This window comes from Argentina silus (assembly GCF_951799395.1).
Source record: "Argentina silus genome assembly, chromosome: 2".
NCBI classification, from domain to species: Eukaryota; Metazoa; Chordata; class Actinopteri; order Argentiniformes; family Argentinidae; genus Argentina; species Argentina silus.
In genome coordinates, this window is record NC_139656.1 from 2160001 (window position 1) to 2175676 (window position 15676).

Consider the following 15676-nt stretch of genomic DNA (forward strand, 5'->3'; position numbering starts at 1 on the left):
GCAGGCGTATTGGCAATTTGTGCTGTGCCGGTAACTGGTGGAAATACCGCAGCCCTGAAGCACTATTTGGACTGCACTCAGGTGGGTGAAGTAGAGGTGACACAGGCGTGTTCATGACAATGAGCAGGTCCAGGAAAAGCACCCCCTGCCAGCACCCCTGGCCAGCGCCCGCTAGTTATTAAGCTGCACAATATTCTCTCCGTTTATCTTCCTCCCATAACTACAGGATAACATTCTTCAGCTTTAATCACGCAGGAATAATTGATAACTCCATTGTGACGATGAAATGGCTAATTAGGAAGTCATTATGTTTATAATTGAGGGCATAAACCATTTCATTTTCCCGCCCAGTTTAAACACATGGACCTGAGTGTCAAATTGAGGCACTATTTCTCACCCACTCATTATGTTCTTCCACGTAGAAGCTTTCCTCTGTATCTTTGCTACCAGCAGATGTGGTTCAGTCAAACATGCTGAACCACAATGAGTAACCTGGCGGTAACCTGTCTATAACCTGTCTGTAACCTGTCTGTAACATGTCTATAACCTGTCTGTAACCTGTCTGTAACCTGGCTATAACCTGGCTATAACCTTTCTGTAACCTGGCTATAACCTGTCTATAACCCGTCTGTAACCTGGCTATAACCTGTCTATAACCCGTCTGTAACCTGTCTATAACCCGTCTGTAACCTGGCTATAACCTGTCTATAACCTGTCTGTAACCTGCCTGTAACCTGGCTATAACCTGGTTGGCCTGTGAGGTGAAGACTGAAGCCAGGCCTGTAACGTCTCGTCCTGTTTCTTAGTTTATGTTTGTCTTTTTTCCTGTTATTTCGTTGATTGTTTCCTGTTAATTTTTGTGTTACTCACCTTGTCTCTCGTTTCCGACACTTCACCACCTGCCCTTGTGTGTTTCCCACCTGTGTGATTGTCGACCCCGGCCTGATTGGCTTCACCTGTTCCTCATCATCCTTCCCAGGGTGTTTAGTCTGTGTGTTCCCCGTCTCTGTGTGTTCCCCGTCTCTGTGTGTTCCCCGTCTCTGTGTGTTCCCCTGTCTCTGTGCCAGTTCGTCTTTGCCCCATCTTTGTCCCTTTGGCCTTTCAACAGAGTTAAACCCTTTGTTATACCTGGTTGTCTCTCTCTTTCTCTCTCTCTTTCTCTTTCTCTCTATCTCTCTCTCTCGCTCTCTTTCTCTTTCTCTCTCTCTCTCTCTCTCTCTCGCTCTCTCTCTCTCTCTCTCTCTCTCTCTCTCTGTGCACGTGTGTGTGTGTGTGTGTGTGTGTGTGTGTGTGTGTGTGTGTTACAAGCTGTTAGATCAGTCTGTAATTAGATCTGTCCTTGCTAATTACAGCTGATCATCACTATGGTAACCGTAGCAGGGTAGCGGGGTAAGTGGCCAGGGTGGAGTGAGTGAGAGTTGAGGCACTGATTCACACACACACACACACACACACACACACACACACACACACACACACACACACACACTCACACACTCAGACACACACACTCACACACTGACATCACTGTAGTGGTGGCCTAGAACTAGCTGTCTCTTTTCAGTGGTGCTGGTGGGTGGATAACAAGGAGATGTGGACGTGGAGGACCAGCCTAATTGAGCGTGTGTGTGTGTGTGTGTGTGTGTGTGTGTGTGTGTGAACGAAGGAAAGTGTTAATTTAGACCTCTTGGCCCTCCAGTGTAGTGGTGTAATCAAACCCTGGGAGTTGTCGATACATCACTAACAACAGCGACACCTCTGATTCTCACACACACACACACACACACACACACACACACACACACACACACACACACACACACACACACACACACACACACACACACACACACACAGCCACAGGAGGCTCCTCAGGGTGAATCTCAACACTGGAACCAAACCTGACAGTTAAGTCATTTCTATATGACAAGAAGAAGTGTCGGCTCCTATTCGGATTAACCCATCTGAGACCCATTCCCTGGAAGAGCCGCTGTTCATGCTCATGTACAGCAGTGATGTGTACAACAGACTGGAAATACCAAGATGGAAGCACACATGACAAATGTTCTCTGTGTTACACAATGTTGTTCTTCATGCTTTGTATACAGTACAGTATTCACGCGCAACCGGTTCTGCAGGGGTGTGTGACATTAAAGGGACTTGGCAAAGAACATCCCGAGGGAGGAGAGAAAACAAAAAGGCTATCCTCCATGTCACTCCCTTGTTCCATGGCTTGCACACAAAGGGAAATCTCTGTGTTAATATGCTACTGAAATATACATGAAACCTGAGTATAGGGAATGGAATGTTTGTTATTGCCGACAACATACAGAATCTGGACATATTCTCAGTCATAAAGAAACAGAAATGTGTGGTTTGGCCACATATAAAGTGTTTTAGACTCTCAAAGACTCTCGACTCCAGTGAATTTGTCTTAGCTGGAGCTCAAGTGTTTGCACTTCTGAGACTAGTCAATTTGCTTCAATTGTGCCAGTTAGATCAAGCATATTTCAAATATGTATTTTTGCCCAGTTCCGCTATGAGTCATTTTACCTCAAAATATTTAACAAGAAACAGAGAAAAACTCTGTTATTATCTCCTTCAATGAAAACAGAGCATATGAGTTTTCCTTCAGCCCAGTGTGCCCATAATCAGTGAAACCCACGAGAAGTGAGACATCAAAGCCTTCACCTTCATCAGATTCCATCCTAAGCCATTAGCGTTCTGCAGAAGACAATTGGACGGGATGTTCTTGAAAATAGCAGCGTTTAAATATTAATTTAAGGATGTATTTTAATGTTTGATGGTCCTTAACAGAGACAAAGTGAACACTTCTAACAGAACAGCGAATCAGACTGACTCAGGATCTCTCCACTAAAACCTGCAATGTACAGGTAATGTATAGGTATTTCAATGTACAGGTAATGTATAATTATTTCAATGTTTAGGTATTGCAATGCGCAGGGATATTGTCCATCGTACAATAGTTAGGTTGTGTCTAGTTTACAAAATGGATAAATGTTGACATTTTTGTTAATACAGACAACGGAAATGCTCCCAATTCAAAACTTAATACAACATAGTTTCCTTCATATTGGTTGTAGTCATAGAGATAGGACGCAGTTTTAGTTTTAATAGTTTTATGGAATCCGAAGAATATTTAATTGTCATGTTCAAATGTACAGTATACTGTATGTAAAAGTGTTGTCATCCAACAGCTTTGTAAAGCAGTTTTATCTTGAAAGATGGACTATAGCAACTCTATCAAATCAGCAGTTTGTATAACTTAGTTCAGGCACAGTTAAAAAAAAGTCAAGTAACAACACATTACCTCTACACATCTATGTTTCATGTTGAACAGCACTTTGCAACATTTTCACATCTCGTGGATATGATTTAGTTCTCTCCCGCCCTCTTCTCTACCCCCCCCCCCCCCCACCCCCACCCCCCCACCCCCACACACACACACCCAGACATACTTCCAGTTGATTTCTATTTTCCTACTGCAAGCGGGGCTTTCTGGGCCCCGTGAATAAAACAACATTAAATAAACATGTATAAAGCACAGACCTGCGTGTCCATGTAGGTACAGTAGCAGCAGGAAACCTCCGACACATTATTAATTGTCATATTACAAATTATTCATCACATTATTGGATGAATTATTCATGCTTTTGCAACCACTGCAGAAGCCGGGACACAGGAAGTGTGGAAGCGTGATGTACATAGTAGTCTGCACATTTCAAATCAACCAACGGGTTTGTGAAGTATCATATGCAAAGTTTTGAGAAGAAAGTTGCACTACTTGGGATTGTTGATATGAAAAACTCAAAGCAGGACAATATGCAGGTGCTCATGATGTAGCAGAAGTATTCTCAGGAAGTGAAGACACTTAACAGTAAGATGAGTGAATTACTGTTGTAGTGAGTGCACACAAGTGGATGTTTCGGTGGATATCTAACTCTTCTGAAGCTTCTGCTCTCTACTTTCAAGTTGTCTTCTCTTCTGTGCTGCATCTTAGCCAGAACCCCTACTAACTACCCCCTGAGCTACATATTCTAGGCTAGCTTTCTTCTCAGCAAAATGGCTGACGGGTTGAGGAACTTCAGAGTCAGCACAACAGCTGAGGGTGATAATAGGCAGAGAAAGCAGTTGAGAAGCTACAACTACACAGGTTGTCCTAAATATCCCTGTTGGTTGTGTTAGTGAAAACACACATACACACACACACGCACGCACGCACGCACGCACGCAAACACACACGCACACACACACACACACACACACACACACACACACACACACACACACACACACACACACACACACACACACAAGCGGACAAACACACAAGTACACACAAGTACACACACACACACACACACACACACCGAAAAAGTTTCTCCCATCTGCTCTCCTCTTTTCTCTTTCTCTGTGATTCCATCAGGGAAAGCAGCTCCCATTGAATTACAGTAATTGAGTTTTTGGACGGCTGATATCTTAACTTCCAACAGAAAACGGCTGACTCCATTAGCATATTAATTAGACTTCTATGGTGTGTGATGAGCTCTGGGGAGCCTCGGCTCTGGCTGACACTGTCACTTAGCTCCATATGTTTCCTTTTGTCATGTCAGGCGTCTCACAACAAACAACATAAAGCTGAAAGGAGACAACACAAAGCTGAGAAAATAAAAGCCCCCTCAGAAAAGTTTCATTATTTCTGCCTGTTTGCAAAACTGCAGGTTCTGGTCGGAGAGTATTGGCTTCTTTAATAGTTGGCCATATTCTTATTTGGTGGGCCTGGGCAGAGGGGATATGTTCTATGGGGTTCATTAGCCAATTTTCCCAGCTGGTGTCTTTTATACCTTTATGCCTTTTTGATCCCTCTCAGCATCCGTACCTCTCGGCAGGCTAAGCTGTTGATGCTTGGGCGAAATTGTTGATGCTTCGTCGCTCCACAGTCTGTTTGTGGTGCTATAAAACTGGGAGTCATTACGCACGCACGCACGCACGCAACCATGCACGCACGCACGCAACCACCCACCCACACACACACACACACACACACACACACACACACACAAACCACACACAACACCCCATAGCCCCCAACCCCTCCGGAGGAACCATCGAATGGCTTCAAAGAGTTTCCGCAGTTGCCATGACGACCACAATAAAAAAGCAATTACATATGATTTAAGGACAAAAAGCTGATGAGCCGTAATTTCAAAGTAGCCCATGGAGTCCTATCGGTGCCAGGAGTTAATGTAATCTGGTACACACACCACCCACACATCTTCCTAGAATTCTTAAAAAAAAAAAAAAAAGTAAAACCTCAAATCACTGTCCTTTTACTTAATCAAGTTCCAGTGTTCTCACAGAGTAGAACATGAATCATAGTATTGTTTCTCAAGGACATTACAGAATTAAAAAAAAAGTGAAAAAAGTGACTAAGAGTTTGTTCCTCTCTGTGTCATCAGTGTTTAAGTGTAGCACCAGTCCAGCTGTGGTTTTGTATAAGCATCTCTGTTTACTGAGAATGTTCCTTAATGATAGTAATACGAACCACTGATTCATACTGATGTCATCACAAGGCTTTTATTCTATTTGTCAATAATTACATTAACAGCAGATTGTACCTGAGTGTTTCACTTACTGACTGTTTCCTAAAGAGAAATCTGAATATATTTGATTCACAAGAGAAGCAGAGGTCTCCAGCTCCTTGGCTGACTAACTGAGTCAGTCTCATGAGTTGGCTGCTATGCTCATCTACTCCCCTTTCCTGTGTGTATGTGTGTGTGTTAGTGTGTGTGTGTGTGTGTGTGTGCCAGTGTGTGTGTGTGTGTGTGTGAGAGCATGCGTGTGCGTGTGTGTGTGTGTGTGTGTGTGTGTGTGTGTGTGTGTGTGTGTGTGTGTGTGAGAGAGCATGCGTGTGTGTGTGTGTGTGTCCATAAAAGTGTGTGCGTATGTGTGTGTGTGTGTGTGTGTGTGTGTGTGTGTGTATCCATAAAAGTGTGTGTGCGTATGTGTGTGCCTACTGACCTCATCTACTCTCCCCTCTGCCGCCACAGTGACAAACACCCTTCTAGTCTCCTCCAATCAGAGGAGTCATTTGACATCTTTACTCTCCTCAGTAAGGACAATGTCTCCCTCTTCCTCTTCCTCTTCCTCTTCCTCGCCATCTCTCCAGTAATGACTGGTGAGCTACGATGTATTCTGAGGCCTTTTAGTAGTTCAAGGGAAGCGGAGCGGAGAGAGAAAGGAGCTCTCGACAGATCCTCTCTCTCCTCCGAAAGGTCTCATAGGAGTGGTAGCATTTGCAGAGTCTTTGATGGGGTTTCTTTGACCTTTGCTGCTGACCTGCTTTTAAGTTCTAACTGATCTGACGCCACGTGGATAAGCAATGTCCTCAGAGGAGACACACACACACCACTCTAAGCCGTGGTATCAAACACGTACCATTCCTCATTCCATTCCATGCATTCCAATGAGCCCGTCTTCCGATTTCTACCTTCACCAGCCTCCACTGCACTCCACTGTAAGGTATAGGAATTATAGCTCTCTCACAAAATGTTACAGTGCTTCAGACGGTTTAGGCTGTTGTTAGGTCAAGCATTATTAACAGTGTCAATTCACATTTAACAAAGTTGTGAAACATATTTGAGATGTGCGTTTGTTTATAGTTATAAGGGCGGTTTTCCAGTCTATTCCTCGGATAGAAGAGTACTTTCAATGGAGCTTCTCCATTCTTTTAGGAATAGCCATATAGTCTTAATCTAGGTAATCCAGCCCACTGAATGATGGCGCTCTTACCAGCAATTCACAATTTTACTGGACCTCTTCAGTGTTTCTTACAGTATTCATGTTTTGCTAATGTGTTGTTCAAACTATTGTTAACAACAACAACAACAACAACAACAACAACAACAGCAACATTAACCAAACTCAATCTGTGTTTTTCCATCATTTTCAGAATGTAGGCCAGTTAAGACATGACTTTGCTCTTTCCTGTTGTGACTGTGGTGAAGACTGGGAACAGAGGGTCTTGTAGATGGCATGAAACGCCATGTGGGAGGATGATAGAATCAACACACGGGTGTTCCTTTCTGCTGTTGAAGAGTCTCTGCTGCAGGGAACAAGGGAGGGAAACCCTGTGTATCTGCCATCTCTTTAAACAGTAAACTTTAAACTATTCTACGTCTTAAAAGAAACCAACAAGGGAGGGATATCAATCTACTTGTTGTGCAACTTCCCCACCACCATGATCATTCCATTCCCTACCACCATGATCAATTCCTCTCTATCCACAGGATCTGTCCCAGCTGCCTTTAAGACAGCCAGAGTCAAGCCTCTTCTCAAGAAACCAACTCTTGATCTGTCTGCTGTCCATAACTACAGACCGGTATCCCGTCTCTCCTTCTTATCTTCAATCTCCCCAAATTCTCCCATGTCACCCACCTCCTTTGCACCCTTCACTGACTCCCGGTCGCAGCTCACATCAGATTCAAGACCCTGGTGCTTGCCTACCGGGCGGCAAAGGGAACAGCTCTTCACTACTTGCAAGCCATGGTTAGCCCCCAAACCCCTGCCCGATCACTCTGCCCTTCCACCTTGGCTGGCCGCCTAGCACTGCCGCTTTTCACTGTCCTGGCGCCCCGCTGGTGGAAGACTACCTGTCTTCCGCCGTAGATTGAAAACCCATCTCTTAATCATCCCTCCTAAAGACCTCTTCATCCCCACTACCCCCCTGTACAGTTTCTTTACTGTAAATAAATTAAAAAGAATTAATAATTTTAAAAAAAAGTTATTCTTCCTTCTTCTAGAATTGTGACTGCCAATAGCCCTGGGTCCTAGTATAGATTACTTTTTCTTATGATGACAGATGGATAGATGATTCACTTACTTTGACAAATGTATTTGTTGTAAGTCACTTTGGATGAAGGCGTCTGATAAATGCCATAAAAATAAATAAATAAATTAAAAAAACACCTCAAATGTTATACCTCAGACATGTTTCGATTCCGGCTGTGAATGGAGAGCCTATTGAAGTATTGTAATTACACAAATAGTCAAGTCAAGACATTAGTATGTACAGGAGTCCAAGTCAGATCTTCCCTCAGTTATACCATGTAGTTAATGTAGAAGTAGCTTACAAAGAGGCTGCAACTAAGAAATCAAAGACACGCAATCAAAGGCTCTATTATTCTCTCTTTCCTTTTCACTTCAAGGACTTTAAGCAGGAAAAGCTGATGTAGCCGGTCCTTCCTTCACTGGGAGATTTGACAGAATGATTCTTACTCATCAACATCATCATCAACAAAAAAACTCATCCTATAGCAAACACTCACCTGCAGCAATAACAAGCTATGGCAGTTGAGATGCCGAAGCAAAGTGAATATGAAAGGAGGGAGATGCTGTTTTTTTCCACCACAGACTACTTTGTGTAGTAATGACGGTAATGGCCCTGGTAAGACCTCCAATGGAGTGAACGCACCACAGACCTCCTGCCTCTGACTGCTGCTGCTTTCCCAAGGTGAAAAGCTTTTAAAGCGTAACGGAGCTGTGAATGTTACCTCTTAGCAGCCCTGGTGAATTAACCATGGTCCGTCTCCTTCACCTCCACGCCAGGCCAGGGGGAACACACAGGGCCTGGGGCCTGAGGATAGAGAGAGGGAGGGAGAGGCAAGGAGAGAGAGAGAGAGAGAGAGGAGAAAGAGACAGAAAGAGAGAGAGAGAGAGAGAGAGAGAGAGAGACAGAAAGAGAGAGAGAGAGAGAGAGAGAGAGAGAGAGGGAGAGAGAGGGAGAGAGAAAGAAAATAGCCAGTGCTTTGATTGCGCCTCAGTGTTGTGAACAAAAATGCACTATCAATGCGACACTCTGGCTGGAGAATAATGGATGTCAGTTGGTCGGTTGGATGGTTCCTTACGTTATTTTGTTTAATATTTCATCCCTTTGGACTCTTTACATAAATGGACGTGTAAAAAAATAAAGGACAGCAACAACTTCTGTGTTTAAGGAATCTTTTACTGTGCATCAGGCAGCAGAGCAAGTGCATGCTCTAGGCCTAGTGTGGTCTGAGTTTTCCATATCTAATAGAAATATCTGATTCTGTTCCAAAGTGGGTACATTGTATGTCCCCAGAAGCAGCTTACATTTACATTTACATTTATGGCATTTAGCAGACGCCTTTATCCAAAATGACTTACAACAAATTCATTTGTGTAAGTAAGTGAATCATCTATCCATCAGTCATCATAAGACAAAGTTATCAATGCTCAGACCAGGGGCCATAGGTAGTCACAATGCTAGAGGAAGGACATTTTTTTTCTCACAGTAGTGTAGGAAACTAGTGTGATATTGACTTTGGTCCTTTTTATCACTGTCTGTGTATGGGGTGTTAAAATCTATGTGCAGTGCTAACTTGAAAAGCAGGTCCTGCTGAGTTAACCCAACAATGCCACTGTATGAATTGAAAGCCTCCCACAGCCTGGATGCATATCCTGCCGGATGTTCCCTTGATGCCATTTCCATCTCCATTATCTCTTCCCGGTCTACTGAACGAGTACCCAAAAGCTAGCTTTGCATCTGCATTCTTAGTTTGTATATTATGAGGAAGAGCGCTGGCTAAAGAGTGGGGCAGACAGGCCATCAACACAACACGTGTCACAATCAATTAATCTTATTTAAATCAGCATTGCGTTCCAGTAGCTAAACATTCCACAGGGTGTTGTTGAGCAAGTTCAAACTTCCCAAGATTCCTAACTATTGAATCTATGTCTAAGGGAGAGATTGGTTTAACTGTTGAGATGACGACTGAGCTCCTTGTTGTATCATCCTGAGCTGATGTAATGGTGGTTGTCTGGTGCACTATAGGGCTACTGGGAATCTCACTGGATCACCAGATCAACTATCCCACTAGCTGTCTGCACTTTTGCTAAAGCTGCAGATGTGTCCTCTAAGGCCTTAGCTGCAACTGAACTTCTGAGATTGATATTTTCTGATTGCAGAAACTTGCAACCTGATTCCGTAGTATACAATAGTACACTAGAAAGATGTGAAACAAGAAGTGCCACTCATAGGGCTCATCTTGGCTCTCTAAGCCCTGTCTGTGCATCTAACATCTATCTGTGCTTTGAAATAGATTCCCTGATCCAGTTACTTTAGGATTTATAGTAGGCTCCAACTCCAGACTCCAATACCTTGGAATCAAACCAGTTACCTATCACAACTACTTTAGGGTAAAACTGTAAAACATTTAATTTAGGATTGTAAACTATTTGGAATAACAGTCCAAATCTCAAAATATCATGTACTATTAAGGCTGCTGCTTTAAAGCTCCTTGTAGTGGCCTGGGGTGGTCCAGTGGTCTAGCACCATGGCCTACAGTGCACACATATGCCTTTGTCGACATGTGTTTGAATCCAGCCCATGCCCTCTCCTCTTTACTTTCATGTCTCTATCCAATAAAGATGAAAAGTTGAAGAGTGCGACTGCCCCACTCAAAAAACTTGAAAACCTCCTTGTATTCATGTTGCTTTAGAAATAGACAACAACAAACCTGTCTATTATTGTGGCCAAGTTGGTTACTTTAGGCTGCTATGACTCTGCATTTGCAGAACTACAAACCTCTTCCTCTTCCTTCCTTTGTTACACAGTAGACCAATATCCTGCTGCTTTTGAATCTTCTCTTCAGATTCCAGTACTTTAGAATCCCAGCTCCATCTGCCAGTTACTTGAAAGGTTCCAAAAGTGTTTTTTTAATTCCTAGGTTGTTAGGTCTGAAATGAATTACAATGCCAATGCATATGAAGAAAGGAAAAGGTTTGATTTACTGTTTCAGTATCACAAGTAAATGTCTGCACATTAGTACAGCCCCACAGCCCCACACACTCTACAATCAAACTCCCTAAATCACATAAAACCTGGCAGTTTCAAAAGATGCAACACTTCTGAACAGTCCAAATGTCCTGGGACCAAACCATAAGCATAAGCGCTAAGCAGTTTCCTGATCAGCAGAATCACACAGGGTAGAAATGTACAGTGCCTTCGGAAAGTATTCAGACCCCTTCACTTTTTCCACATTTTGTTGTGTTATGCAAATCAGAGACCCTATAAAAACAAAGATATTAATTCCAAAATTACATGAACTATTATCCTTGCATTAAGATGGACTCAATTCAACTTATTGAGATTTGTTGTTGACATTTTTGCATTTTAGCTAATTTTAAGAGTGTCATAGCAAAGGATCTGAAAACGTATGTACATGAGGTATTTCTGTATTTTAATTTGAATAAATTTACTGAAATTTTAAAAACCTGTTTTCGCTTTGTCATTCTGGGGTATTGTGTGTGGATTGATGGCAAATTCTTTTAATTTCATCCATTTTAAATTGAGTCTATAACACAACAAAATGTGGAAAAAGTGAAGGGGTCTGAATACTTTCCCATGGCACTGTACACCTTCATCAACAACAATTTGCACATGAGGCATTTGCAAAGCATTTAGATTGACCCCACCAGTGCCCCCCTCAAGTGCCCCCCTCAAGTCACTCACACATGCACTGTCATCTTAACATATATGCACACACATAATCATCCATCTGCTATTTATATTGCTTACTTATATGCTTACTGGTTATACTGTTCATATTGTTTATACTGTTTATACTGTCCATACTGTATATTCTTTAGTACTTCTATTTTATTTTATTTTATTCTATTTTAAAACGTATTGTTGCACTACTCTGTGGCACTGTCACTTTTGCATTTCACTGTATACTTGTATTCACGTGACAAATAAAGAATCTTGAATCTTGAATCTTGAATATAGCAGGGTTCAAAAGTAACTGCATTTCTCATTATTTCTCCTCTCTCTTTACTGTCCTACGGATTCTGTTACCTGATATCCAATACTGAAAACTAGATAGCCCGTTCTTGGTCATGGCAATGTGGTTCAAGAAGGCTAATTAATCAAAATGCTCAACTTGTGTACCACTTATAAATGTTGTGGCGAACACTGTACCCTGTATTATCTGTAGCCATATATTCACAGGCTTGACAGATAGGTTCGGTGAACTCATTCTGTGTTGACAGGAGGTGTGGCGTGGCTTTAAGGAACCTCCTCCACTGGAAGTACTGCATGTACATCTCATTCTTCTTGTCCAAGTCGAGCATGAAGTCAGCCAGTGCCTTTGCATTAGGAAAGTCATTTACGTGAATAAATGAATCAGCTGGGAGGAACTGCTCATAGTTCTGTCTTGGTGGGCCCAATACTACTGGTACAGTTCCCGCTACAAGTGGTCCATTCACCTTCTCTGTAATGTAGTCTCTGTGGATTGAATTCTCAAATGAAAGGTAGAATTTACAGCTAGCAATTGTTGAGTAATAATCTTCAAAACTCAAACTTTTCGCTGTAAAAGCAGAACCAAAAATGTGTACCTTTATATGCTTGATCAGCTCTTCGTAATACCTATTTCTTACTCCTGCACCAGTCCAAGGATTCTTGTTACTCACAATCCAGCAAACTAATTTATCTTTCTTAGGCAGGACAAACTCACTATCCATCTTAGTCTTCACAGCTGTCAACTCATTTCTCACTACGATGTCAGCATCTCGTCTATAGCTCATAGTCAGATTGAACAGACTATCTACGCCTGGAGCTCTATGTGTATTAGTTGGCGATTCGACATGATACCAGATCCATTTCTGAAAAGGGGGTCGTGGAGCTGTGGGCAGGGTTGTCAATGAAACGTGTTTGTGATAGAAAATTACTCCATTTGCTTTGTTGTAAAGGGATCTGTCAGCAGTCAGCACACAACTATCAATGTTGAACAATGTTTTGCATTCCTTGAAGTCAAACTTCACACCAATTGGCCAGAACCACAGCAACACAATGGGCTTCTCTGGCTGGTCTTTGGTTGGCAGGGAAACATTTTCCGGTTCGATATGCAGCAAAATGGATGGACATACTGTAGATGATGGCTCAAAATAAATGATAAATACTATCACTGAGCATATAACCCCAAAAGAAGTTATTATTATGGATAGGAGACCATTTCTTTTGGAAGTTGTTGGTGACATCATCTTGCTCTGTAAAAAGAAAAAAAACAGCTTATTTGACCAACAATTAGTGACCTATGTTGGTGAAAACACTAGTAGCCTACACAGGTAAATAAACCAAGAACATATTTCAACTAGAAAAAGGTTGTGGAAACTTTGTGAGCTTGCAAAGTCTTTTTCTTGTTGTGGAAGAGCTTTAAAGATGTTTTGATAGATAGATAGATAGATAGATAGATAGATAGATAGATAGATAGATAACAGGATGGAAGTTTTTGGATTTACAAGAAGTGTAATAGTTTAAAAGGTTTAACGGGTATCTGTAAGTTTTATATCACGGTTGATAAGATTCTGTGGGGAGTTTAAAGAAAGTGAGATTTAAAGTCAATATTTAGTCATTGACAGCTTCTACTGCTGCGTATCCCCCAACATCATGAGTGTGAGTGTCTCTTGTTATTTTTATAGGAAGGCCAACATTCCTCCGTCACAGTATGGGTTTTCATGAACACTGATGTAATTCGTGTGACTGTTATTGCTCATACTGCTGTTTAAAACTGTAAAAGTACTACATCACCCATAACATCTGTATCAAACATTCTGTTTTATATCATAATGAAACTATGTTTGATACGCATAAACGCCCATGCACGCACGCATAGGCTTGACTATGATATCCCCTTTAACCGTCAAGCAAGGTTGACAATGTATTAAACGGGTTAAACAACGTGGGCTGAGAATAGGGACCTGACACGCACGAACTGCGCTCTCACGATGACTTCCAACTCACCCACATCAGTGCGCTGATTTACATAATGATATTAAACAAAACACCTTACGCCCTACATCCATACAAGTCAGAATCACTCGTAGGTGTAATCTACAAACACTTTTGTAGCTTTTATCCGCAACCCAGCAACTTTAAGAGCGCACTTAATATGGGTAAACTTGGTCAGGGTAGGCGCGAGACTGCGGGACGGAGGACCTAAGGATAATGCTACTTCGGTTTACAAAAACAAATATTTATTGATGGCTTTCAAATAATATTGTCGATGCTCTGCTAGTGAATCAAATCACTACACTACACAAACAAAAGCGAACTTATATGAGAGACGGGACGGGACGGGACAGAAGGGAAAATGCCTGATAGCCAGGGTTTATTTTGGCACCTTTTCTGAAAACTATTCTTGCATGAATTTGTATGGTTGTTCCCACCCAGTATGTGTTTTCCCACGTTGTGATAATGTCACTGTAAAAATGTCCAAGCCTAAAGTAATTCAAACAGTTACTGTTGGCTACCTTGAACACATTACGCGTCTTTTATTCTCCCGTTCATCCCAACTAACCCGCATCTTTGGGCTGCTTTTAAATAATATTATGATATACAGCGAAGTACATGTATGATCCACACGAATAAAAGCAACATTAGCTATATTGTAGTCTACACACATCAGTTTACACCGGCAACATTCGTTTGATCGCCTATGTAGGTACTGTTGGTCAGATACCGATCCCAGACTGTGGGATGGACGGGGATAGAGACCTGTTCTTTGCGTGCAGGATTATCTTTTTTAATGCTCCTAATATCGGAGCTAACACAGGCTACTTTATTTTACAAAGCCAGACACTGATTTCTTTCAAATAATAGTCTTTAGGATTCTTTCAAATTAGGCTATACTGCAAAATAAGCACTAGCCTACAATTTATTTTTTATCTTACACGCAACAGCCTATTGCCTGAAGGAGAGACGGTATGGGCGGGACAGGAGGGAAATGTTTACCCCTTTATTAATTAGATTTAGATTAAAATTAGGTTTGAGTAGGTGATATATATATATGAGTAGGTGATATACATATAGTGCATGAATACATATTCATTAATGAATCGTTTATGTAAAGTGTTACCAATGAGGGTCCCAGATTAAAGGAGAGATTTGCAGGTGCCTCTTCTTTTACGCACTCACAGTCATAGTGAGCCGTGGAGGAAATATTTCTAGGCAGGCTCATTTTGCTCTTTTTGACCAAGAGAACTTGCGGGGAGCGTGTCTTCTGAAATTGCTTAAAAGAACGGGCGATCTAATTGTTTATTATTATTATTATTATTATTATTATTATTATTATTATTATTATTCGAACTTTATTTTAGTCAGCGCAGGTCCTACTTAGACCAAGGTCTCTTTTTCAGAGGCGCACTGCTTGGCACGTATCTCCGCGCGCAACCATTGTATTACGACAGGTCATTGTAAATAATAAATTGTTCTTAATTAACTTACCTGTAAAATGAAGGTGGAATAACATAAAAATGTGCCAGAGGTGCCAGAGGTTGACAGTTGTTTGGTGTTTGGTGAGTTATGTCCATGTGGGGTAATCTTCAGGTAACCTTTGGATATACAAAGTACTGCTCTTCGTTTCCTGTATTTGTATTGGACTGTAGGCGTCACGCTTGGTAATTGTGGTTTACAAACCAGTTTACAACCTGTTTGTTACACTATGAACGTCCGAGTGCAAGTGAACCGTAACACTGCTAGTGCAAGTGAGAGGCAGAAGCTGTCTCGGAATCTGTTGGTCCGAAACCGGTTGGTCTGGTACCATTTATCAGATGGTAGTGGAGAGAACAGGACATG

The 15676-nt window shown here is 41.9% G+C and overlaps 1 protein-coding gene across 1 annotated transcript; it reads right to left on the reverse strand.

Annotated features, from left to right (window-relative positions):
- Positions 1-9248: 9248 nt before the first annotated feature.
- LOC310825077 (4-galactosyl-N-acetylglucosaminide 3-alpha-L-fucosyltransferase 9-like) lies at positions 9249-15459 on the reverse strand. The gene is made up of 2 exons (XM_083697516.1): positions 15326-15459; positions 9249-13089 (listed from the first exon to the last, which is right to left on the reverse strand). The coding sequence occupies exon 2, from the start codon at positions 13081-13083 to the stop codon at positions 11980-11982; it is 1104 nt and encodes a 367-aa protein (XP_083553642.1). The 5' UTR covers positions 13084-13089; positions 15326-15459; the 3' UTR covers positions 9249-11979.
- Between the last annotated feature and the right edge of the window lie 217 nt (positions 15460-15676).

What these genes read in the sequence shown, in the direction of transcription:
- LOC310825077 (XM_083697516.1), bottom strand. Translation starts at nt 13,083, where the DNA reads ATGATGTCACCAACAACTTCCAAAAGAAATGGTCTCCTATCCATAATA.